Source organism: Gorilla gorilla, chromosome 4 (genome assembly GCF_029281585.2).
Source record: "Gorilla gorilla gorilla isolate KB3781 chromosome 4, NHGRI_mGorGor1-v2.1_pri, whole genome shotgun sequence".
NCBI lineage: Eukaryota > Metazoa > Chordata > Mammalia > Primates > Hominidae > Gorilla > Gorilla gorilla.
In genome coordinates this window covers 24,255,243-24,282,133 of record NC_073228.2, presented here as the reverse complement: position 1 = coordinate 24,282,133, position 26,891 = coordinate 24,255,243, and the positions used below count along the sequence as shown (strand labels likewise).

At 40.6% G+C, this 26,891-nt stretch overlaps 1 protein-coding gene, 1 long non-coding RNA gene and 1 other non-coding gene across 3 annotated transcripts in view; 2 read left to right on the top strand and 1 right to left on the bottom strand.

Annotated features, from left to right (window-relative positions):
• Positions 1–916, bottom strand: part of LOC129533512 (uncharacterized) — a 41,640-nt gene extending 40,724 nt beyond the window's left edge. Inside the window, exon 1 of the long non-coding RNA XR_008679792.2 lies at positions 842–916. This is a non-coding gene — a long non-coding RNA (uncharacterized lncRNA). The remainder of the gene's footprint in view (positions 1–841) is intronic.
• NOL11 (nucleolar protein 11) lies at positions 668–26,187 on the top strand. The gene is made up of 18 exons (XM_004065272.4): positions 668–1,234; positions 2,819–2,932; positions 3,051–3,107; positions 4,528–4,676; positions 5,739–5,796; positions 7,198–7,342; positions 9,602–9,790; positions 16,365–16,441; positions 17,905–18,028; positions 18,671–18,759; positions 19,076–19,150; positions 19,514–19,698; positions 19,853–19,978; positions 20,128–20,358; positions 20,933–21,011; positions 21,517–21,609; positions 25,462–25,569; positions 25,726–26,187. The coding sequence occupies exons 1-18, from the start codon at positions 1,094–1,096 to the stop codon at positions 25,840–25,842; spliced, it is 2,157 nt and encodes a 718-aa protein (XP_004065320.3). The 5' UTR covers positions 668–1,093; the 3' UTR covers positions 25,843–26,187.
• Positions 22,666–22,796, top strand: LOC115934851 (small nucleolar RNA SNORA38). Its single transcript, XR_004070592.1, has one exon. It is a non-coding gene; the product is annotated as a small nucleolar RNA SNORA38 (small nucleolar RNA).
• Positions 26,188–26,891: the final 704 nt, after the last annotated feature.

Genomic DNA, 26,891 nt, shown 5'->3' with positions numbered 1-26,891 from the left:
ATGGATGCCTGTAGTCCCAGTTATTCGGGAGGCTGAAGCAGGAGGATTGCTTTATTTAGCCCAAGAGTTAGAGGCTGCAGTGAGCCATGATAATGCCACTACTTTTGAACAACAAAAGACCTATTAGCATTATAAAAATTGACTGTATTTGATTCCTTCACAGTAGCTGGATATTCTCCTTTTGCCCATGTTGTCATGTTGGGGCAATAAGAAACAACACACATGGCGATCTGGTGGATGCTTAAATCTAAACTGAGGCACTTTGTCACACTGGGTACATTTGTTTAGTAATTGCCTATTAAATGGTTTCTCCCTAAGAACATCACAATTTATCTTTACTTATTTATTTAACATTATTGATTGAATCTGCCATGCTTATCTTAGAAACATACATTTCTCCCGGAAATAAAAACCTTGCCAAAAATCACACAGGGGACCTTCAACTTCACCTTCATCAAACTAGTCTGAATTTCCTGTAAGCTGAGGAGAGATTTTCCCCACTGGGGCTCAGAGAAGGGGAGTCAGAGAACTCAGAAGGCCTGAAAGACTGAAGAGACTGGAGATCTCTAGAGGGTTCCAAGAAACTTGGGGGGAATTAAGCATTTCACGTAGGAACAGCACGTTATTGGGAGTTTACCTACAGAGATAAATATTTTTTCTTTGGCAGATCGTTCCACAAGGCCATGGATGGAATTCCTAGGGAGTTCCCTTGCAATTAAAAAAAAAAATCTAGCTTATTTATATTCGACCACTCCCTAGACCCATCTACAGTCTCTCAAGTCCCCACCTAGAGCAGCACTCAGCCGATTCAGGACCCAGTAAGCAACACTTCCGCGCCTACCCTATGCCTTCCTGGAGCACATCCGGGACTCGGCGAGGCGTGGTCTCGGGAGGCGGAGTCTGACGCAAGCCGGCCCAGCCCACCTGGCTGAATTCACAGTCGCGCTCGCTCCTTCCGCCCGCCAGAGGTCGCAGGCTGCGAGAGCAGGTTCCTGGTTTGGCAAGCACTCGCCCCCTCAGGCCCGTTCATTCTCGCGAGAGAAAGCGCGGGGCCTGCCGGGAGTGAGCGCGGCCGTACTTAGGTTTGCTCAAAATGGCAGCGCTGGAGGAAGAATTCACGTTGTCTTCGGTAGTCCTGAGCGCCGGGCCTGAAGGACTCCTAGGCGTGGAGCAGAGCGACAAAACAGACCAGTTTCTAGTGACAGACAGCGGCAGGACAGTCATCCTCTATAAGGTGACGGCAATAGGTTTGGGAGCGCCCCGACTGCCTTCTCGCCCCTTTCTGAGCGCGGAGCTCGAGCTCAAGTTTCTCATAGCTTCAGAAAGAGATCGTGGAGAAGGCTTAGCAGAGAGCCAGCTGGGCCTGTTGGGGACGCTGAGTGAGGTCTAGAATCTGGCTTGCTTGCCTTCCTGTAAAGGCATATTTCCGACTTGCAGGGGCAGAGCGTCTGAGTGCACGTGGGTTAGACTCGGAAAAGAAAGAAAACCTGTGCTTTTGCTTCGGAACTCGCGGAATTGGCCTTGCTAAGATTCCCTCTTAGGGTCTTTATTATCTTAGCCGCCCGCGGGAGGATGGAACGGAGATTGGTTGGGCGGGAGGGGATGACACTGACAGAGTGGGAATAGTGGTTTAGCCGTGTCTACACTTCACACCCCTCTCTTTGTAGGGGCGGGGACAATTTTAGAGAATGAGGGACTTTCTTGATAGCTCGCTAAGAATCTTGCCTCCAAGTGAGTTGTTTGTTGGCATCTCTGATTCTCGCTGGGAATCCTGGAGTTGAGTCCTGGGAAAATCTGCAAGCCCTGCCCCCATTTCAGCCTAAAGCCTGATAGAGAACACTTTCTAACCTTGCTTTTGGTGGTCGCATAGAAAGCAGTTACTTTTCTCTGGGCTGCTGAACATGGTTTTCCATGTTTTAAAGAAGTTAGCTATCTGCTTTGACGTTTTGAGAACAGGTTGCTAACAGCTCCCTGTGCCGTTTTGACTCTGCTAACTCTATTGGGTTTCACTTGGGATGTCAAGTAGATTTGCAGTTTTGCAGCTCCTGCATAGGAATACAATGGCAGATTGGAATTGGATAGACATGATCCCAGATGTCCCTACTTAATTTCCCATGCCGCTGTTCAGAGGCATAACTTCCCATGCAGAGGCATAGTATAATCAATTTTTAAATGTACTATTGTTTTTTAACAAAGGGTTGCTTATTTACTTATTTAGGAACTTAGTTATATTTTCATTTTAACTACGCTTTTAGAGGTTTAGCCGGGCGCGGTGGTTCACGCCTGTAATCCCAGAACTTCGGGAGGCCCAGGTGGGTGGATCACTTGAGGTCAGGAGTTTGAGACCAGCCTGGCCAACATGGTGAAATCCTGTCTCTGCTAAAAATACAAAAATTAGCCGGACGTGGTGGCGTGCGCTTGTAATTCCAGAGCTTTGGGAGGCCGAGGTGGGTGGAGCGCAGTGGCACGATCTCGGCTCACTGCAACCTCCACCTCCCAAGTTAAAGCGATTCTGCTGCCTCAGCCTCCTGAGTAATTGGGGTTACAGGCGCACACCACCACGCCCGGCTAATTTTTGTGTTTTTAGTAGAGGCAGGGTTTCACCATGTTGGTCAAGCTGGTCTCGAACTCCTGACCTCGTGATTTGCCCACCTTGACCTCTCAAAATGCTGGGATTACAGGCGTGAGCCACTGCCCTCGGCCAGTAAATTTTTTAAATGCTGTCATTTTAATGGTTTCTTTTATTGATTATAAATTTAATTGCTTTTAATGTTTGAAGTTGACTTCTTGAATATTATATTTATCTTAATTTCATTAGGTTTCTGATCAGAAACCCTTGGGGAGCTGGTCAGTGAAACAAGGTCAAATTATAACATGTCCAGCTGTGTGCAACTTTCAAACTGGAGAGTATGTTGTTGTACACGATAATAAGGTGAGTTTTAAAACTTTGGTATAATATATACAATATAAATGTTGATTATTAACTATTTGTATTTATTATATGTAAATGGAGAATAGGATAGTTTTTAACTAGTATGTTTTGATTTAAGGTTTTAAGAATATGGAATAATGAAGATGTAAACCTGGATAAAGTATTTAAAGCTACAGTAAGTCTTTGAATTTTCCAACATATTTATTTAGCTTATTGGTGAATTAGAATCATTCATAATAAAGTATGTGTTATTTATTTTAATACCTCTGGGAAAATAAGCATAAGGTCCTAATCAGGTTTTCATTCTAATTATCTTACAATGTATCTTGGTAACATGTCTCCATGAGTTAAGGAGATGAGGATTTATATAATTCATGAATGAGAAATTTATACTTATTTCCATGAGTTTGGATGTTTGGAATGTCTCTTTTGTGAGAGCAAAATGAACTTCTGTGCCCTTTCTTAGAATAGGTAGAATAGACCCTGCAAGTTTCGTGTATTGTACTTTTTTTTTTTTTTTTTTTTTTTTAGACGGAGTTTCGCTCTTGTCCCCCAGGCTGGAGTGCAATGGCTCGATCTCGACTCACTGCAACCTCCGCCTCCTGGGATCAAGCGATTCTTCTGCCTCAGCCTCCCGAGTAGCTGGGATTACAGGCATGGACCACCATGTCCAGCTAATTTTGTATTTTTAATAGAGACAGGGTTTCACCATGTTGGCCAGGCTGGTCTTGAACTCCTGACCTCAGATGATCCACCCACCTCAGCCTCCCAAAGTGCTGGGATTACAGGCGTGAGCCACTGCGCCTGGCCCATGTATTGTACATTTTGAAGAGTGGCACATAATACAGTAAAAAATAAAATAAAAACATGACTAGCTGTGCATGTTCTACTAATGACCTAGAGTGTGTTCATTTTTTCTTACTTATAAAATGAGGATCTTAAACTAGGTTAATCTTGAAAGTTCTTTCCAGTTCTAAATGTCTAAATATAATTGGCACATTTTAGAAGTGGCTCACAATAGGGTTAATTCAGATATAATGCAGTTGTTGCCTGGATCCTTGAAACTTCTAGCTGGCTAGCTGTGCTGTTCCCTGGCTCCATTCTTTTCATTTACCTTGAAATTCATAACACAATCCTGAATTTTAAACAGGGGGGGTTTTGTTGTTGTTGTTTTCCTCACACACGGTGTTAACTTCTTTTTCTGGAATTGCAGGCTGTAGGTATAATTGTGGCATCAGTTCTTATCTAACACCAGAATTGCATGTACCTCTGCATGAATGGCTTATCTGTATCTTTCCCAGTTTTAAGAAACCCAGGTTTTAGCCTAACCTCTAGTAGTCACAATGGGTAAACCAAAAATGAATTTACAGATTAAAGCAGGGACTAGGTAGAGAGGATAAGAGAAAAAGTTAAGACTTCTAAATGTGTTTTGTGTTGTAGGTTAGATTTTGGAACCATACATAATTATAAAGCAAAATTAATTCAAAATGAAAATAAAGCAGTCACTTAAAAAGAAGCCTTCTCTAAATATCCTTGTATTATATTAGGTATAAATTGTTTTAGAATAAAAATTAAAATTTTTTATGTTCTTCCAGTTGTCAGCAGAAGTATATAGGATACTTTCAGTGCAAGGGACAGAACCCTTGGTGCTCTTCAAGGAAGGTGCTGTTCGTGGTTTAGAGGCCTTGCTTGCAGACCCCCAGCAGAAAATTGAAACTGTTATCTCTGATGAAGAAGTGATTAAGTAAGTTCCAGTACTTGTAAGTAAATTTATCAAAATAAAAATGCACTGAACATTTTTTTTGCATTGTTCAAAAGTATTTTGGTTATAAACATAATGAAAGTAACCTAATTAAAAATCACTTACAAAACACTGACTAAAACAACATCCTAAAAAGCCTCTGGGCATGAAGATTGAAGAAACCATAGAGTCATATGAAGTCTTGAGAGAACTGGATACTTAGTTATTTGAGGATGAAATGGGTTATCCCAAAAGACCAAAATCTTTTTGTTCCTCTCATATTGCCCTGACTGCCAAGCTCCCATCCTTGTCCCCTGGCTAAAAGTGCATCGTGTTAGTGAAATCATGATGCATTAAGACCTCTGCATTCCCAGATTCTGAAATAAAACTGGAAAAATGACTCATCAAGGGATAGAAGGACACTTCATGATTCCACATCTTTCTGATACTCTTTATTTCATCATATTTCCTGTTCATTTTGCTTGTTTTCTCCAGGTCCACCTGGTAGAAACTAATTTTCTAAAAGTCAGAGTGAAGACTGGTACTTACAACGTGGCCAATAACCAGTTATATATTAGACTGATCTGATGAATCCCTCTAAGGTGTGAGCAACTGTTGTAAGGGAAATCCTTGGAGGATTTGAGTTCTAGTTGCCGCTTTGCCACAAACTGTGCAGCCAGTAACTTCTCTATGCCTCAGCTTCCTCTATATTGAGATCTTAATGTTTTCCTCAGAGCACGAGTCCCAAAAGTAACTCTGAAGAAAATGAGGTAGGGAAGTCAATTTAAGTTTGGGAAGCACTGCATCTCCCCTCTTAGAACTTTAAAATTCACATTATCATCTGGGGAGTTCAACAACCTGCATTTAATCCAGAGCTGCATTTGACAAATGCGTATTGCATGTGGTATATGTTTCAAAACGCCCAATTAAGTGTTCTCTGATGTCTTTCTGGTTCTAAAAAATATTTAATGAAAACTTTGATTAAATTTTGATTGATATGTGTGTCCCAGCTGGTGATTTTTGCATCCTATAATTTTTCTTTTTTTCTTTTTTCTTTTTTTGTAGATGGACAAAGTTTTTCATAGTATTCAGGCATCCTGTTTTAATTTTTGTTACTGAAAAAGTAAGTGATATCTTCAATTCCTGGCCCATTTTGTGAAATTTCTTTAAAAAAAAAAATTTATTTAGAGACAGGGTGTTGCCCTGTCACCCAGGCTTGAGAGCAGTGGTGCCACGATGGTTCACTGTAGCCTCAACCTCCTGGCTCAAGCAGTCCTCCCACTTCAGCCTGCCGAGTTGCCTAGTAGCTGGGACTACAGGCATGCACTATCATCCTGGCTTATGTTTTATTTTTTGTAGAGGCAGGGTCTCACTGTATTGCTCAGGCTGGTCTCGAACTCCTTGGGCTGAAGGGATCCTCCTGCCTTGGCCTTTCAAAGTCCTGGAATTACAGGTGTGAGCCACTGTGCCCGGCTGTGAAATTTCAAAACCTTTTTTTTTTTTTTTTTTTTTTGAGATAGAGTTTCGTTCTTGTTGCCCAGCCTGGAGAGCAATGGTGCGATCTCAGCCCACCGCAACCTCCTCCTCCCGGGTTCAAGTGATTCTCCTGCCTCAGCCTCCCGAGTAGCTGGGATTACAGGCATGCACCACCACGCCCAGCTAATTTTGTATTTTTAGTAGAGACGGGGTTTCTCCATGTTGGTCAGGCTGGTCTTGAACTCCCAACCTCAGGTGATCCACCCACCTCAGCCTCCCAAAGTGCTGGGATTACAGGCGTGAGCCACTGCGCCCGGCGCAAAACCATTATTTTTTAAACTAAAATGTGACTTCATTATTCTCTCAGAAGATCTCTAATTTTTTTTTTTTTTTTTTTGAGACGATTCTCCCTCTGTCACCCAGGCTGGAGTACAGTGGCACAATCTCGGCTCACTGCAACCTCTGCCTCCCGGGTTCAAGCGATTCTCCTGTCTCAGCCTCCCAAGTAGCTGGGACTACAGGCGCCCACCACTACTCTTGGCTAATTTTTGTATTTTTAGTAGAGACAGGGTTTTGCCATATTGGTCAGGCTGGTCTCGAACTCCTGACCTTGTGATCCACCGACTGTGGCCTCCCAAAGTGCTGGTATTACAGGTGTGAACCACCAAGCCCAGCCTCTAACTTTTTTATGACCTTTTAAATTTAAGGCTGGGTGTGGTGACCTCATCTCTATTAAAAAAATAAAAAATAGTGTAGCATGGTAACACACACCTATATTCCCAGATATTTGGGAGGCCGAGGTGGGAGGATTGCTTGAGCCTGGGAGGTGGAGGTTGCAATGAGCTGAGATCACACCACGGTAGCCCAGCCTGGGCCACAGAACAAGACCCTGTCTCAAAACAAACAAACAAATTTGATAGCATAAGATGTTTTTAAGTACTCATTGATGTAAGTAGAATGGGGTGACAACTTCTGGTTTTAACATATGTTAAAATACTTGGTTGAAATGGGAATATTTATAAAATAACCTTTTTTTTTTTTTTTGCAGCATGGAAATTACTTTGCTTACGTGCAAATGTTTAACTCACGTATCTTAACCAAATATACACTCTTACTTGGACAAGACGAAAACTCTGTTATAGAGAGTTTTACTGCATCTGTAGATCGGAAATTCATCTCTTTGATGTCATTAAGTAAGTTTTCTTTCTTTAAACTTTCAGAGATTATAAATAGAGGATTGTTATAGGACAGTGTATGTTTTTGAATCGTAGACTTTGTGAAGCATTCAGTTACAGCCATTTCTGTGCTTCTTTACAGCGTTCATGCCTTCACTTTTTTTTTTTTGAGACAGAGTCTCGCTCTGTCGCCCAGGCTGGAATGCAGTGACACAACCTCTGCTCACTGCAACCTCTGCCTCCCAGAGTCAAGCAATTCTCCTGCCTCAGCCTCCTGAGTAGCTGGGATTACAGGCGCCCACCCCCACATCTGGCTCATTTTTGTATTTTTAGTAGAGACGGTTTCGCCATGTTGGTCAGGCTGGTCTCCAACTCCTGACCTCAGGTAATCCACCCGCCTTGGCCTCCCAAAGTGCTGGGATTACAGGTGTGAGCCACCTCGTCCGGCCCATGCCTTTGCTTTTTGTACTTTGCATGTCTGGCCATGCATTAGATCAGTGATCCTGTGTTTTGAGGGCCTATTGAAGTACTTTAGGTACAGCATCCTTTTCTAACATTGCTTCTTTATATTTTATGTCTTAAAATTTACCATAAGCTGGCTGGGCGTTGTTCACGCCTGTAATCGCAGCACTTTGGGAGGCTGAGGTGGGCGGATCACAAGGTCAAGAGATCGAGACCATCCTGGCTAACACGGTGAAACCCCGTCTGTACTAAAAATACAAAAAATTAGCCAGGCATGGTGGCGGGTGCCTGTAATCCCAGCTACTCTGGAGGCTGAGGCAGGAGAATGGTGTGAACCCAGGAGGCGGAGCTTGCAGTGAGCTGAGATCGTGCCAGTACACTGCAGCCTGGGGGACAGAGCGAGACTCGAGACTCGTCTCAACAAAACAAAACAAAAAAATTTACCATAAGCAATAAGTAACAATGTTAATACCAGTGAAAAAGAGAAATCACCTTTTAGCTGATAAGGCCCAGGTTCTTTGAGTGTAATTAGTGAAACATAAACTGTCTATGCTTGGCACTGAATGGCCCCTCTGCTCCTTTTTTCCAACCATTAGATTTAGTATGCCCTTCCTTGAATAGCGACTGAGACAGATGGGCAAAAGGAGACTAACAGCAGCTTTGGCCCATGCCAGTTGCTTTTTATTATAGATTGTAATACCTTTATGAAATGGTCTAAAGTATAACCCCAGTCTTAGGCCTCTAGGGCGGGGAAGAAAAAAAAAAGTCCTTGGGGTACCCTCTCCCCTCCACCCTTCATGGCTGCTTTTGAAGTTGTTCTGAGAAGGTGAAGGAGAAGTAAACAAGAGCAATACATAGGAAACATTTCCATATTATCACAATTAAAAATCTTTGTGAAGTTTTTTAGTGTGCAAACGTTTGCAGTGGCTGTTTTTTAAAAGGCTCCTATCATTTTCATATCTTGGGGGCTATTGGAATGTACTTAATGTTTAGCTTAATGAACTTTGAAGTGAGGAAGTGTGCACCAAAGGGTTATATAAATCTTTACGTAACAATTGCTAGAACCACATGAAACTGCCGAAATTCAGTTGGCCCACAAGAAAGAGCAATTTCATAAGGTTTTCAGGGTGATGAGGTAGGAAGAATTATAATAAACTAAGCACTCTGGCTCACACCTGTAATCCCAGTACTTTGGGAGACCGAGGCAGGAGGATCATTTGAGCCCAGGAGTTGGAGACCAGCCTGGGCAACATAGCGAGACCGTATGTCTAAAAGAAAATTTTTTTAAATTAGCTGGGTGAGGTGTGTGCACCTGTAGTCCCAGCTATTTGGGAGGCTGAGGTGAAAGATAGATCACTTGAGCCCAGTAGGTTGAGGCTACAGTGAGCTGTGATCACACCACTGCACTGTAGTCTTGGGCCACAGAGTGAGACCTTGTCTCAAAAAAACAAACAAGAAAGAAAGGTAACGCATAGACCACATGCTAATTACTTTCTAATGAGGGATATATCCTTTTAGGGACTAGATGATCTATATTCTTGGCAGTCCCCCTCAATATTTTAAGTTATTGCAGCTATTTACAGTTTGTATTTCTTGACTATTACATTTCTTACTGAGATTTTTATTAATAGTACTTCTTTCCCCAGTTTAAATTTGTGGTACTCTTTAAGAGAAAGCATGGTGATGGGATTGTTTATTTTTCTGGTTGGCTGTTTTATCAAATTGGTAAAATCTTATAAACAACCTAGTACATTTAACTGTAATAGATATAGAAGTGTCCTTCAATAACCAACAACAAATGCTTGTTTCCAACAGGCTCTGATGGTTGTATATATGAAACCTTGATACCAATACGTCCAGCTGACCCAGAAAAAAATCAGAGCTTAGTTAAATCACTGCTGCTCAAGGCTGTTGTATCTGGTAACGCTCGAAATGGAGTTGCACTCACTGCCCTGGATCAGGATCACGTCGCAGTCCTAGGAAGTCCACTAGCAGCTTCTAAGGGTAACTGACATCCAATTCATTAAGAAGGCCTTTGTATGTTTCCTTCATGGTGTACCTTTTAGTCTTCCTTTTCTTTTTCATTTCGTTATTACCCAGACTAATTCATTCTCTTTATCAGCGTACTCAATTTTTTTTGTGCCTTCCTAATTCTTCTTGAATTGGTTTTTATTTTTATTTTGCATTGATCTTTCAAAAACACTTCTTGCTATCACCACCATGCTCATAACTATGTCATAAAGAAATAAAAATGGTGAATATACTAGTCACCATCATACTAGCCTGCAGGCATTTGAAACATTAGTAAGCCTACATTTGAGGATTGGATTCTTGGCAACATTTCACATCATGGAAATCCACTGGACATGGACACCTTGAAATGTGGGAACTAATAGTGTACCTTTGGACTCCGTGACTTCTGAACAGGATTCTCATCGCCACCTTGCCTCCTTACCCACCAACTCCCCGCCAGACTTCCTAGTCAGTCATGAAGAACACAATTGCTCCTTGCCAGTGCAGGATAGCAGACCCCAGCCTTCACTAGAAAACTCAGACTGTGTCGTTTAGCATAAGTCCCTTCACAGCCTAGACCCTGTCCACCTTTTCCAACCTTTTCTCCCAAATTCTGAGCAAGAACCCTCTGCTTTATTCAGGCAGGGCTCTCTATTGACCACACATTTGATATGCCCATCCTCACCTGTGTACTTTGTTCTGTGTTTCTCCTGCTTATTATTAACATAGGAGCAAGGCTCAATGCCTATAATCCCAGCACTTTGGGAGGCCTAGGCGGGCAGATCACCTGAGGTTGGGAGCTCGAGCCAGCCTGACCAACATGGAGAAACCCCGTCTCTATTAAAAATACAAAATTAGCTGGGTGCGGTGGCGCATGCCTGTAATCCCAGCTACTCAGGGGGCTGAGGCAGGAGGATCGCTTGAACCTGGGAGGTGGAGGTCGCAGTGAGCCAAGATCACACCATTGCACTCCAGCCTGGGCAACAAGAGCGAAACTCTGTCTCAAAAAAAAAAAAAAAAAAAAAGATAGGAGCTCCTGCCAGGCACAGTGGCTCACGCCTGTAATCCCAGCACCTGGGGAGGCTGAGACAGGCAGATTGCTTGAGGCCAGGAGTTCGAGACCAGCTTGGCCAACATGGTGAAACTCCATGCCTCTACCAAAAATACAAAAAATCAGCTGGGCTTTTTGCGCACAAACCCAGAAAGTGGAGGTTGCAGTGAGCCGAGATTGCACTATGCACTCAACCTGGTCAACAGAGTGAGACTTTGTCTCAAAAAAAAAAAAAAGACAAGAGTTCCTGGTTATAGTATAACTATACCATGTGCCAGCTGGGCACGGTGGCTCATGCCTGTAATCCCAGCACTTTGGGAGGCCAAGACGGGCTGATCACAAGGTCAGCAGATCAAGACCATCCTGGCTAACATGGTGAAACCCTGTCTCTACTAAAAATACAAAAAATTAGCCAGGTGTGGTGGTGGGCGCCTGCAGTCCCAGCTACTCGGGAGGCTGAGGCAGGAGAATGGCGTGAGCCTGGGAGGCAGAGCTTGCAGTGAGCTGAGATCACACCACTGCACTCCAGCCTGGGGGACAGAGCAAGACTCCGTCTCAGAAAATAAATAAATAAATAAAATAACTACCATGTGCCTGGCACTTTACTAAGATTATCTCATTATTTGTATCATTAAATGTATCACTAAATGATACATTTAGGAGGAAATAAAGTTGTTACTATCCCCCTTTACAAAACAGGAAACTGAGGTATGAGGTAACTAAGTAGTGGAACTAGGATTCAACCCGAACAGGTGAACTCTGTTAAGCCATGTACCCTGCCGCTCTTAAGTCCTGGCTCTTGACCACTTCACTAAGCTGTGCTTCTCCTCTCTCTTCTCCCATCTTCTCTCTTTCTTATTTCTGCTCTACCTCCCTGCCAAAAAAACCCGGTGGCTACTATAGAGTTTCCTGTGTCTCTTCCTATGGTTTTTTTTTGGTCCATATACAAGCAAATACTACTACTTAAGGGGTTTTTTCCCCTCCTCGTTTAACACAAATGGTAGCACACCATACATACTGTTGTGTACCTTGTTTATTCACCTACCCAAGATCTCTCAGAGATCATTCCATATCATATTATTTGTTAATCTTCCTTGCTTTTTGAATAGCTGTGTAATATTTCACCGAAGGGCGGCCCCACAGTGTGCTTCATCACTCTCCCATTGCCAGACATGAACCATCTATTCTGTTTTTTTAAATTAAGATGAAATTCATATAACATAAAATTAATCGTTTTATTTTTTTAATTTTTTAATGCTCTTTTAAATTTTCATTTCTTTTTTCATTGTTTACTTTCATTTATCTTTAATTTTTGGTAGGCCCTTGTAGAAGAAATTAAAGTGAAGGAGTCACTGGTGTTCGTTGTGCATCTGCTTCTGTCTAGTTTTTTTTTTGTTGTTTTTTTTTTTTTTTTGAGACAGACTTTTAGTCTTGTTGCCCAGGCTGGAGTGCAGTGGCGGGATCTCGGCTCACTGCAACCTCTGCCTCCCAGGTTCAAGCGATTCTCCTGCCTCAGGCTCCCAAGTAACTGGGATTACAGGCATGTGCCACCACACTTAGCTAATTTTTTTCCTTTTTTTTTTTTTGTATTTTTTGTATTTTTAGTAGAGACGGGGTTTCACCATGTTGGTCAGGCTAGTCTTGAACTCATGACCTCAAGTGATCCACCCACCTTGGCCTCCCAAAGTGCTGGGATTACAGGCGTGAGCCACTGCACCTGGCCAACGTCTTGTTTTAAAACATTTTCATTATGTCAAAAGGAACCTGTGGACCCATTAGGCAGTTGCTCCTCATTCTCCTCTGCCCCCTACCCTTGGCAACCACCAATTTGCATTCTTCTATGGATTTACCTTTTTGGGATACTTTGTGTAAATGAAATCATACAATACTTTTTTTTTTTGAGGCAGAGTCGTGCTCTGTCTCCCAGGCTGGAGTGCAGTTGTGCAATCTCGGCTCACTGCAAGCTCCGCCCCCCGGGTTCACGCCATTCCCCTGACTCAGCCTCCCGAGTAGCTGGGAATACAGAGGCCCACCACCACGCCTGGCTGATTTTTTTGTATTTTTAGTAGAGACGGGGTTTCACCATGTTAGCCAGGATGGTCTCGATCCCCTGACCTCATGATCCGCCCACCTCGGCCTCCCAAAGTGCCAGGATTACAGGCGTGAGCCACCGTGCCCGGCCCATCATACAATACTTTTTGTGTCTGGCTTCTTTGACTTAGACTTAGCCTAATTTTTGTTTTTATATTTAGTTTTTAGTAGCTCTGAGGTCTTGCTACGAGCTCCTCCTGCCTCAGCCTCCCATAGTGTTGGGATTACAGACAAGAGCCACCACGCCTGGCTAGCCAAATGTTTTTGAGGTTCATCTACCTTGTTGCCTATATCAGTGTTTCATTCTTTTTCATGGTAGAGTAATATTCCATTGTATATATATAACAGCTTGTTATCTGTTCATCCCTTCATGGATATTTTAGCTATTTCCACCTTTTGGTTATTTTGACTATCACTATGAACATTCGTGTGCATGTATTTGTGTATCAATTTTTTTGTTGTTTTTTGTTTGTTTGTTTGTTTTTTTGAGACAGAGTCTCGCTCTGTCGCCCAGAGGCTAGAGTGCAGTGGTGCAATCTGGGCTCACTGCAAGCTCCGCCTCTCGGGTTCACACCATTCTTCTGTCTCAGCTTTCCAAGTAGCTGGGACTACAGGCAGGTGCCACCACACCCGGCTAATTTTTTGTATTTTTAGTAGAGACAGGGTTTCACCGTCTTAGCCAGGATGGTCTCAATCTCCTGACCTCATGATCCGCCCGCCTCAGCCTCCCGAAGTGCTGGGATTATAGGCATGAGCCACTGCGCCCAGCTGTGTACCAGTTTTTAATTCTTTGGGATATACACCTAGCAGGGGAATTACTGGGTCATATGTTAATTCCATATTTAGTTTTTCATTTTTTAATTTTTATGGGTACATAACAGGTGTATGTATTTAAGGGGCACATGAGATAATTTTGATACAGGCATGCAATGCGTAATAATCACATCAGGGTAAATGGGGTACCCATCACCTCAAGCATTTGTCATTCCTTTGCATTGCAAACATTTTAGTTATACTCTTTTCGTTGTTGATTGTGTTTAACTTTTTGAAGAACTGCCGAACTCCACAGTGGCCGAACCATTTTACATTCCCACCGGCATTGTACCGTGGTTCCAGTTTCCCTACGTTCTTGCTCACACGTGGCTATTTTCCATAATTTGGATTCTGGCCATTCTAGTGGGTGTGAAGTAGTACTTCATTTCGGTTTTGATTTGCATTTCCCTAATGACTAAGGGTGTTGAACATTTTTTCATATGCTCATTGTCTATTTATATGTCTTCTTTGGAGAATTGTCTATGCAAGTCCTTTGCCTATTTTTAAATAAGGTTGTCTTTTTTGTTGAATTGTAAGCATTCTTTATATATTCTAGATGCTACACCCTTATCAGACATATGATTTCCAAATATTTTCTCCCATTCTATAGGTTGTCTTCACTTGGATAATGTCCCTTTGTGCACAAAAGTTTTAATTTTCATGAAGTCCAATTTTTATTTTTCTTTCGTCGCTTGTGCTTTTGGTTCCACATCCAAGAATCCATGGCCAAATCCAAGGTCATAAAGACTTACCCCCACGTTTTCTTCAAAGAATGTTATGGTATTAGCTCTTATATTTAGGTTGTTGATATATTTTGAGTTATTTTTGTGTATGGTGTAAAATAAGGGATTAACTTTGTTCCTTTGCATGTGGCTCTCCAGTTGTCCCAGCACCACAGTGGTCCTGGCACCTTTGTTGAAAAATCAGTTGGCCCTAGATGACTCTCAATCTATTACACTGGGCCAGTACCACACTGTTTTGATTACTGTAACTTTATAATTAGTTTGGAAATCAGGAAGTATGAGCTCTCCAACTTTGTTCTTCTTTTTCAAGTTTGTTTTTGCTGTTTAGGCCCCTTACAATTATTCCGTGTGATTTTGAAGACTGGCTTTTCCATTTCTGCAAAAAAGACCATTGGAATTTTGATTGAGATTGAACTGAGCCTGTAGGTTGCTTTGTGTGGTATTGCCATCTTAATATTAAGTCTTCCAATTGCTGAACACAGGATATCTCTATTTATTTATGTCTTCCTTAATTCCATTCAGCAATGTTTTATAACTTTTAGTGTACAATGCTTTCACTTGGTTAAATTTATTCCTAGGGACCGGGCGCAGTAATCACACCTATAATCCCAGCACTTTGGGAGGCCAAGGTGGCCGGATCACCCAATGTCAGGAGTTTGAGACCAGCCTGACCAACATGGAGAAACCCTGTCTCTACTGAAAGAAAATACAGAATTAGCCAGGTGTGGCAGCACACGCCTATAATCCCAGCTACTTGGGGGAGCAGGGGTGAGTCAGGAGAATCACTTGAACCCAGGAGGCAGAGGTTGCAGTGAGCCAAGATCGTGCCACTGCACTCCAGCCTGGGCGACAGAGTAAGACTCTGCCTCAAAACAAACAAACAAAAATTGGATTTTTGTTTTTCTTCTTGTTGCCTGGCTAGAACTTGAATAGCAGTGGTGAAAATAAGCCTCCATGTCTTGTTTCTCATTTTAGGGGGACAGTTTTCAGTCTTTAACCTCTCGGTGTGATGACAGTTGCGTAGAATAGCAGTGGTGAAGAAGCCAGGGCAAGCACCTTTGTCTTTTTCATTATCTTAGGGGGAAAGCTTTTAGTCTTTCACTGTTGAGTGATGGTAATTGTGGGTTTTTCATAGATGCCCTTTATCATGTTAAGGAAGCTCCTTCCTTTTTCCTAGCTCTCTGAGTTTTTTTTGTTGTTGTTTTTTAAGTCATGAAAGACTGTTGGAGTTTGCACAATGCTTTGTGTCAACCAAGGTGATCATATGGTTATTCCCTCTGTTCTGTTGATGTATGTGCTGCACTGATTGGTTTTCTTCTGTTAACTACCCTTTCATCCCTGGAGTCAATCCCTCTTGGTCATGGATCTTAATATTTCCCGTTGGATTTGGTTTGTTGGTATTTTGATTAGGATTTTTTTTTGCATCTATACTCATGGGGTTATTGCTCTGTAGTTTTTTTGTGTGGTGTCTTTCTCCGGCTTTGGTATCAGAGCAACCAAAAGCCCAAATGAGTTTAGGAAGTATTTCCTGCTCTTTTATATTTTGAAAGAGTTTGGGAAGATTTGTGTTAAATTGTAAATTTGTAGAATTTACCAGTGAAGCCATCTGGTCTTGGGCTTTTCTTTGTTGGGTGTTTTTAATTGTTATTCCTGGTTCATAAAGCCCTCCCTTCCTCAGGGCTCACCTTTCCAGGCTTTTTCTTACCATGAGCTCTCATTTCTTCCAGTTCCTGAGGCAATCACTGTCTTCATAATTCATTTCTATACTAAAGCAAAGCATATATATTTAACTATAACTCCTCCCTTCCCCAAAATATCATATATTTATACTTGGGACTTTTTTCTGAATTTATGTCTTATTTTATAGAATGCCTCTCTGTATGGAACATAAAATTTCAAACACTACAGACTTCAAAAGAGTTACCACAAGGGACCAGTGGTCAAGTAAGTTTTTTCACTTGAGTACTTTCTCTGATTTAGTTATTTTGTTGTGTTTTGTTTTGCTTTGTTTTGAGATGGGGCCTCACTCTGTTGCCCAGGCTGGTCTTTTACTCTTGGGCTCAAGTGATCCTCCTGCTTCAGAAATTTAGTTATTTTTCTGCCTAATAAATATGCTGTAAGGGAAGAGATCTCTTTGGACCTAAATATTTTGGCAGCTTTTCAAACCAGGTGTGGTGGTGTGTGTCTGTAGTCCCTGCTACTGAGGAGGTTGAGGCAGGAATATCTTTTGAGCCCAGGAGTTCAAGGCTTCAGTGCTGTATGATTGTGCCTATGAAGAGCTGCTGCAGTCCAGCCTGGACAACATAGTGTGATCTCATCTCTGTGAATAAATAAGTAAATAGCTTGGCAGTTATTGATCAAATTTAAGAATTATTTTTTACCTGAGGGATTATGTTTAGTTCAGTTATTGTTGAAATCACTTCCAAAATTCTAAATTATTGCCAGAACAATTAGCTATTTAATAAAACAGCTTTTGTTTTTAGCTGCTCTTTGGTTTTGTCTTTTTACTTATGTATTTTGAACTATACCCTCAAGCTGTTACTTTTCCTAATAAATTAGTCTTTTAGATTATGTGTTAAATGTTCAATGTTACCATGAAATTACATAAAAATACTTAAAAGAAGTAAAATTGAAGCTGAGCAGACTGTGCACTTCCTGAGGCAGGGTTCCTTGTGAGTTTTTTTCTCCAGTGTATTTTCAGTGCTTAGCAAGGTGCACAGTAAGTTTTAGTTACTTAGTGAATGAATATTCATGTACAAATAAATCAAGGCAATAGGATGTTTTGGTAATTTTAATTTGAGGATAAAGAGACAAGGTTTCTCAGCATACAATTTAATTATACTTTATATGTAAACAAGTAATTTTAACAAAATTATTCACAATTTTTTATTGTGAATAAACTCACTTTTTTATTACAACTTATTATTTTATTTGTTTTATCATTTTATTATTTATTATTACAAACTTTTTTTTATTTCCTTGTTCCCTCAGGCTTTTTTTTTCACATACCTGTCTTATTTTTACAATCATAAAATATAAAGTGTTAAATTCCGGTTTGTAAATTTAGTGCATTAGAAGTTTGCCCATGCTATAGTAGCCTTGGTAATTATTATGTTAATAGATGTATAATAGTGACCACATTAATTTTAAACAATTGAGTTTTTTAAAATGTATATGTTGATTAGATTCTTCTGAGTTGAAAATATTCTTTAAATTATGCTTCATTCAGACTTGGGCAAAAATAAGAGCCTATTTAATAAGCTCTGCATATAAAATTCTTCTTGAAAGTTGCTTACTTTGCCTTGTTTTTAATACTGAGCACTTATACAGTGAGTGATAAGGCTTTATTGAGTCATACCTTAGAAGAGAAAAAAATTTGCTTATGTTTTTGATAACTTTTTTTGTAGCTCTGGTATTATGGAGAACATTTGTTTATGCTACATGGAAAATCTCTAACTGTGATTCCATACAAGTGTGAAGTGTCATCATTAGCAGGTGCTCTTGGAAAACTCAAGCATAGTCAAGATCCAGGTAGAAACTTACTTATGTTTGTTTTATTAATACAAACTGTTTTATTAACTTATAGTTTCATACAGATTCCCACAGCCTTCTATTTGTAAAGCTTTTTCTTAATTTTGAAATTTACTGCTGTTTATTGAAACTTGTGAACAGGCCAGGCACGGTGTCTCACCCCTGTAATCCCAGCACTTAAGGAGGCAGAGGCGGGAGGATAGCTTGAGCCCGGGAGTTCAAGACCAGCCTGGGCAACCATAGTAAGACCCTGTACTCCACAGAAAATGGAAAAAAAAAAAAAAAAGTTTGAAACTTGTGAACAGTCCAAATTGCAGGTTCTGTGGCAAGCTGAAGAGCTACACTATGTTTTGAATGCCAGTGTTCTGATTTTAGGGGCAATGGGAGAACCCCCAAACAAAATCAGTAATACCTCTGCCCTCCCTTGTTTACCGATGGCCTCATCTGTTAGCTTAACGTTGTTGGACATACAGCCTTTTCACTATATTATGATTTTCTTATCTGAGGTTATCAGAATTACATGGACTTCAAAGCCTCTCTTAAATTGTATGAGTGGTTTTTTTAAAATTGTTCTTTGATTGTTTAGTTGGGCAAAAAGTAAGTCAAAACATTCCAGAAATTGTGCATTTTGCATTTTCTTAGGAACTCATGTCGTGTCCCATTTTGTAAACTGGGAAACACCTCAAGGATGTGGACTTGGGTTCCAGAACTCAGAGCAGTCAAGAAGAATTGTAAGTTTCGTAGTTGAAATTGAAACGTTAGTGCAAATGTTGAAAAACAGAAAAAGACTGAATTATTTTAATGAATCATATCCTTACAACTCTTAGAGCTTTGACTATAATGACAGGACAGTTTGCAGCTTGAACCCAGTAACCTCACATTCTTTATCCAGAAATGCCCCATGTTGTCTATTAGTTATATTTACTTTTAAAAGTTTTTGATGAGAGCAAAAGTGTGCTAATCTCTTTGGAGTGTTTCATATCCCTCTAAATGTGTATTGGATCTCTTATATTGTTTTGTGATCCTAATCAATTTACTTAATTCCAGTTAAGGAGACGAAAAATTGAAGTGAGTTTACAGCCAGAGGTTCCACCATCCAAACAACTTTTGTCAACCATAATGGTAAATAAATAATATTGAAATATGAAAAATCAAACTCAAGTGTTTCAAAGAAATTGCATCTACTCTTCGTTCTGTCTTATTTTTATGATCATCTTTATACCTATAGCTAACATCTGTGTAGTATCTTAAGGGTGTCAGAGTTGATCTGATATTTTGGCTTCTTTGATGCTCGCTGTCACCTCATGAGATTGATATGGTGTTAGTCTTGTCTCTTTCTCATTTAACTTTGCAGTGTCAGCTTCAGCTTTGCAGGAATGCATGATAACTGTTAGTCATTTGAGAAAATGTTGTGCTAGGAAACTTTAAGTTCGGAGTGACATTCGTTAATGTGCCAAACTGAATTCTTTAATTCTGCGCTTTCAGAAAGATTCAGAAAAACACATTGAAGTAGAAGTACGGAAATTTTTGGCTCTGAAGCAGACACCTGACTTTCATACTGTCATTGGGGACACAGTAACAGGACTTCTGGAAAGGTGTAAAGCAGAACCATCATTTTATCCCCGGAACTGTCTGATGCAGCTTATCCAAACGCATGTGCTTTCTTACAGGTAGCTGTTTGTGTGTACCACACTGTACATGCATAATTCTTATGACCTTGTTTTTTATAGTTCTAATCTTCTGAAACTCTCAAAAGGCTTATAAATGTTCTGCAGTTGAGAATTTTCTTAATATGTAATAGTGATTCAGATTTTTTTGTCTTAGTTTGTGCCCCGACTTAATGGAGATTGCCTTAAAAAAGAAAGATGTACAGTTGTTACAACTCTGTCTACAGCAGTTCCCTGACATTCCTGAATCAGTCACCTGTGCTTGCTTAAAAATTTTCTTGAGGTAAGTTAGACTCCAATGGTCCTTTTTCTTCACTACATTTATAATCTGTTACATTATTTGATTTCCAAAACTTTGATGCTTAGGAAATGAAATTTTTCCCAAAAGCTTGGTGATAAAGATTAACCTCTTGCTTTCAACTACTATCATAGCATTGGTGATGACAGTCTTCAAGAAACCGATGTCAGTATGGAGTCAGTTTTTGACTATAGTAATTCTGTACATGATGAGAAAATGGAAGAGCAAACTGAAATTCTTCAAAATGGCTTCAATCCTGAAGAAGATAAATGCAATAACTGTGATCAAGAGTTAAATAAAAAGCCCCAGGACGAAACAAAGGAGAGCACTTCATGCCCTGTGGTACAAAAAAGAGCAGCTCTACTGTATCCTTTGACATAGAGCATCCCTCTGTTTCTCTTTATAGGGTATAGTTATATGCCAAGCAGTAACCAAGGAATAACTCAATAATTTAAGGTTTTTCTTTCCTTTTCCAATTGTTTTTTGTTTCTGTTTGAAAATAGATTATGTTCAATGCTACATTAAGTAAGGTTTACTTAAACCTGTTTAATTTAACTAGGCTGGGCATGGGTGGCTCATGCCTGTAGTCCCAGCACTTTGTGAGGCCGAGGTGGGAGGATTATCTGAGCCCAGGAGTCCGGGACCAGCCTGGGCAACATGGCGAGACCCCCATCTCTACATCAGATTTAAAAAAAAAAAAAAAGAAGCTATACTAACACAGAAGCTCTATCAATTCTGAAGATCAGTATTCTGAATAAATACCAATTAAAGTATTCCACATGATCTCCAATGATTAGGAGAGTGTTTGGTGATAGAATTCTTTTAGAGATGGAAAACTTTTGTATAAATTTAGGAAACTAACATTGACAAAGGAAGTTACTCATAAGTTCAATAGAATAGCTTCTATTTATTGAAGTAAGATTTTCCTTTAGTCCTAAGTAATGCAATTCTTCATTCAGCATATAGCGAAACATTTCTTCTGCCTCATTTGAAAGACATCCCAGCACAGCATATCACGGTAAGTGTTCATACAAGTTGTATAGAATTTTACTTCTGGTTTAAATATTGCTATTTAACTCTAACCAGCTGTTAGGGCATTCTAAAGGTTATCAAATTCTTTCATGTGAATAAGAGGTTGCCCAGCTCTAATGGCAAAAAGTTGTGCTGAGAAAACTAGAGCGATACTAGGATGATAGACCATGGCATATTCCTTGTGCCAAACTTGAAGGCCAAGTTAAGCTTCCTAAGTTATAAATGAATAAACACTAAAAAGAATTGCAGACAGAAGGGTTCTCTCTACCTATTATTTACAAACAATGAGCTTATCACCACCACTACCCCCAAACCAGATGAGCTCCTCATTAATGGGAGGGACTGCATTTTATTCATTTTTATGTCTCCAGATGTCTGGCGTATTTGTTTGATGTATAAATTGAACATTTTTTTCTATCTTCGTGATGGGTTTATATAATAGAAATTTTTTCTATCAAAATGATAAACTGTCCATTTTTTTTCCCACCCAGCTGTTTCTTAAGTATTTGTATTTCCTGTACCTGAAGTGTAGCGAAAATGCTACTATGACTCTTCCTGGAATACACCCACCTACCTTGAACCAGGTGAGATTATTTTTTTACTTTGATTTGGTGCTGGGAAAAATCTGTGAAAAAAAGTTGTATTCAAGGTCAGCACCTGCATTCAAGAGCTGACTTCTTGTTTCCTAGGCTGTACGAATCCCTTCCTCATAAAACCAAACCACTGCAGCTAGAAATGGGGAGTCTCTCATTTAGTAGATTTCTAGATCCATAAATCTACACGACAGAATTTTAATTTATCTTAAATTCCTGATTCTTCATTATGACCCTTCACTTTTCCAAGAATTTCCTTAGCCTTGATGGGAGACAACAGGAAGGGGCTGATAATATAGGTTGCCCCCTTAATCATCTCTTAAGAATAAGAGAACAGGCCAGGCGTGGTGACTCACGCCTGTAATCCCAGCACTTTGGGAGGCCGAGGCGGGAGGATCACTTGAGGTCAGGAGTTGGAGACCAGCCCAGCCAACATGGTGAAACCCTGTCTCTACTAAAAACACAAAATCAGCCAGGCATGGTGGTGCATGCCTGTAATCCCAGATACATGGGAGGCTGAGGCAGGAGAACTGTTTGAACCCAGGAGGCGGAGGTTGCAGTGAGCCGAGATCGCGCCACTGCACTCCAGTCTGGGCAACGAGCAAAACTCTGTCTCAAAAAAAAAGCGGGGGAATAAGAGAATAAAGATTAGTGAAAAAATATTCCCAGAGAATCCCATGGTAGTCCCTCTTTAAAAATAATACTTATGCTGGGTGCGGTGGCTCATGCCTGTAATCCCAACACTTTGAGAGGCTGAGGCGGGTGGATCACCTGAGGTCGGGAGTTCGAGACCAGCCTGACCAACATGGAGAAACCCCATCTCTACTAAAAATACAAAATTAGCCAGGTGTGGTGGCATATGCCTGTAATCTCAGCTACTTGGGAGGCTGAGGCAGGAGAATCACTTGACCCCGGGAGTTGGAGGTTGCGGTGAGCCAAGATGGCACCATTGCACTCCAGCCTGGGCGACAAGAGTGAAACTCCGTCTCAAAAAAAAAAAAAGCTTATTTAAAAAACAGTAAGAAACATTAAAAAATAATGTATTTACCCTCCTACAAAGGCATGTCTATAGTTCCTTGTCTTTGGACATGTAAGAATTGGAGGCAAAGAAATGTGGACTTGGAGAAATCTGGGGCCAGCTTGCTCTCCGCAGGCTCAAGATCAACCATCCCACATAGAAGCAGTAAAAACAATAAATTGTTTTGGTTTGGTAATATGTTATTCTAACGAAGGATTTTAAACACTTAAGTTGGCTATTCTTCATATAAAAAATAACTTCTTTTTTTTTCCTTTTCAAGAAGGCAAAGTCTCGCTCAACCACACTGGAGTGCAGTGGGAATCATAGTTTGGGGCAGACATGAATCCTGCCCTGAAGCAGTCCTCCCCACTTAGCCTCCCAAGTAGCTGGGACTGCTGGTACATGCCACCACACCACATGAAAATACAATTTTTTTTCCTTTTTTGAGATGGAGTCTCGCTCTGTCTCCCAGGCTAGAATGTAGTGGCACGATCTCGGCTCACTGCAACCTCCGCCTCCAGGGTTCAAGTGATTCTCCTGCCTCAGCCTCCTGAGTAGCTGGGACTACAGGCACAAGCCACCACACCTGGCTAATTTTTGTGTTTTTAGTAGAGATGGGGTTTTACCGTATTGACCAGGCTCATCTCAAACTCCTGACCTCAGGTGATCTACCCATCTCAGCCTCCCAAAGTGCTAGGATTACAGGTGTAAGCTACCGTGCCCAGGCAAAATACAATTTTTTTATTTTAATTTTTCTTGTAGAGACAGGGACTCCCTGTGTTGCCCAGGCTGGTCTCAAACTGTTGGGCTTAAGTGATCTTCCTGCCTTGGCCTCCCAAAGCATGTGGATTACAGGCATGAGACACTTACCTAGCCTAAAAATAAGTTAAATTTTTCAGTGGTTATTTATTTATTTATTTATTTTCTTTTTGAGACAGAGCCTTGCCCTGTCACCCAGGCTGGAGTGCAGTGGTGCGATCTTGGCTTACTGCAGTCTCCACCTCCCAGGTTCAAGCGATTCTCCTGCCTCAGCCTCCTGAGTAGCTGGGATTATAGGCCCCCACCACCATGCACCTGTGCTTTTAGTAGAGACAAGATTTCACCATGTTGTCCAGGCTGGTCTGGATCTCCTGACCTCAAGATGATCCACCCACCTCAGCCTCCCAAGGTGCTGGGATGACAGGCGTAAGCCACCGCACCCGGCCCACTCAGCACTGTTGTAGACATTTCCTGGACCAGTAGACATACATCTGCCTCATTCCTTTTAACCAATGCATACTATTTTATTTTACAAATATTAATTAATGTACCTATCAATCCTCTGTTGATGGTCATTTAAGTTGTTTACCATTTTTTGCTGTTGTAAATCTTCAGTGAGGATCTTTATACAGATATTCTTGTATATTTATGAGAATGCCTGTTGAATACATTCCCACAAGAGAAATTATTGGATGAAATAGTACATGCAATTTTTAGTTTTCAAAATGCCAGACTTTCTGAAGAGTTGTGACAACTACCACCAGCAACGTCTGAGGCATTCTTTTTCACATTCTTACTGACATCCAGTTTTGTCAAACTTACTCTTTGCCAATCAGATGGGTAACAGGTGTTACCTCATTTTAATTTGCATTTCTTTGATAATGAGAGAAGGAAACCGTCTCTTCTTGTCCATTTATATTTGTTTTTGTGAATCTGCCTAGTCGGGTTCTTTGTCCATATATATATTGCATTTCCTGTCTTTTGGTTTATAAAAAGTTCCTTTTATATTAAGCAAATTAGCCTTTTTCTATCAAATGCATTGTAAGTTATTTGTCTTTTTAATCTCTTTAGTATAATTTTTGACAGATACTTTTTCATGCTATTAAAATTAAAGTTTTCCTCTATAACTTCTTTATGGCTTATGTTGTGTTTAAGGCCCTTCCCACTCTAAGATTATGAAAATAGTCACCAGCTTTCCCTACTACATGGTTTTATTTCTTGTGTTTAACTCTTTGATACATATAGAATTTAATCTGATATAAGGAGTTCCTTAGGGATCAGCTCCCCCTCCCAAATGGATAACCAGTTTCCCGGTTGCTTTGATATTTGCATGTTAACTACACCACTGGAAGATGTAGGACTACATAAGAAACTTCTATAAATGCTTAGTAATAATTCTGGTTTATGGCAACTCATCTATAATACACAACACCTTGTCCTTGGGGAAAATTTATCTTGCAGCGTAGAAGATGAGTGGTTATTTTTGTGTGTGTGTGACTGAAAATTATTGAAACTGAAAACTAAAATTTTTAAAAATGAAAACACAACTACTGGCGCGGTGTCCCAAGCCTGTAATCTTAGCACTTTGGGAGGCTGAGGTTGGAGGATTGCTTGAGGCCACGAATTCAAGACCAGCTTGGCAATAAGGCGAAACCCCATCTCTACAAAAATTGTTAAAAAATAGCCGGGTATGATGGTGCATCTGTAATCCCAGCAACTCTGGATGATTGCAGCTACTCTGGGAGGTTGAGGCAGGAGGATCACTTCAGCCCAGGTGTTTGGAGGCTCCAGTGAGCTATGAATTGTGCCATTGCATTCCTACTCCAGCCTGGGTGACATAGCAAGATCCCATCTCTAAAATTTTTTTTAATTAGAATAAATTTTTTAAAAGCCAGAAATGAGCCTTTTTATATTTCGTAGAAATTGCTCCATCTGTAAACAAAAATGTTCAGATTTTATTTATAAAGACTTATTTTTCTCATAACTGTTTATTTATGGACTTTGTGAAGTGAATTAACCTGAAGTTAAATTTAAAATCTTAACTTTCTTTTCCTATTCATCTTCAGATTATGGATTGGATATGTCTACTTCTGGATGCAAATTTTACTGTTGTTGTAATGATGCCAGAAGCAAAGAGGCTACTGATAAATCTTTACAAGCTTGTAAAATCTCAGGTTTGTGATTATTTGATATATACTGATTTTATTTGTACCCAAGTATCACCTGAATTACAATTATTCTTAAAATTTGTCCTTAAATAACTTACTCATGGAAGATTTGTTTCTATGTAGACATTATGGTAAAAGTTACTCTGAAACTCTTTTCTTTAGATATCTGTTTATTCCGAGCTCAACAAGATTGAAGTAAGTTTTCGGGAGCTACAGAAATTAAATCAAGAAAAGAATAATAGAGGATTATATTCAATTGAAGTGCTGGAGCTCTTCTGATATTATCAATTCTCCTTCATAGACATTTTATAAAGCTCTTTTATGTGAACTCTTGCTTCATCCAGGCAAGTTGAACAGTGTTTTGTTTGCGACCATCTCAGTGTCAAGAGAAACGTGTCAGTGAGTACCTGGACCATCACTTAACTGATGCTCCGGGGTAGGACTGCAGGTTTCACATGAACCTGTTCTAGGCTGTGGACATTGGTGTGGAGAGGTTCTGCAATTTTTAAAAAATATGTAACTGGGTTGATTTTAAGTAAAATTATTTGTGTATTGATAAAAGTAATTTCTTATCATGTGTTTTGAATTTTTTCTTTTAATAAAAAATGACCATTGAAGCAGTGATTCTAGGAAGAATGTAATTTTATCAGAGTCAGAAGCTGCCCCTGCTCATTTGTTCCACAGCTCACCTTTCTTTCACACATTTGCAGTGTGTCTTCTGCATGGACGTCTTCTGCCACAAGCAGGGCAGAGAGGGGCCCTCACACAGGCACGTGCTTGCCTCCTGCAGTCTCCCCTGTCCTTTAGGACAAATGAAAAGTTCAAGTGTGATTCTACAGCCCAGCTTTACAGAAAGAATTCTGACGGCTGAATTTACCTTGCAGTAGTGAAAAGCTGCGTTTTAGGTCAGGCACTGTATGTAAACTTTAGTCACACATGTGGCCGTTAATAAACAGGTTCTCCTCCATTGTTTTTAATCTCTCAGTAGGCCTTAACGAAAAGAAATCCCAAAGGAACGGGGTAAAGCCTCTATTAATGATGACATTCTCAGCTGGGCACAGTGACCCACACCTGTAATCCAAGCACTTTGGGAGGCCGAAGCGGGCAGATTACTTCAGGTTAGGAGTTCAAGACCAGCTTGGACAACATGGTGAAACCCCATCTCTACCAAAAAATACAAAATTAGCTGGGCATGGTGGTGCGTGCCTATAGTCTCAGCTATTCAGGAGGTTGAGATGGGAGAATCACTTGAACCCAGGAGGCGGAGGTTGCGGTGAGCCAAGATAGCACCACTGCACTCCAGTCTGGATGACAGAGTAAGACCCTGT

Excerpts from the sequence above, each read along its gene's own strand:
- NOL11 (XM_004065272.4), top strand. The coding sequence starts at position 1,094 with ATGGCAGCGCTGGAGGAAGAATTCACGTTGTCTTCGGTAGTCCTGAGC. Across the intron at positions 5,797-7,197 it reads TAATTTTTGTTACTGAAAAA|CATGGAAATTACTTTGCTTA; the intron begins GTAAGTGATATC and ends TTTTTTTTGCAG. Across the intron at positions 21,610-25,461 it reads ACCCACCTACCTTGAACCAG|ATTATGGATTGGATATGTCT; the intron begins GTGAGATTATTT and ends ATTCATCTTCAG.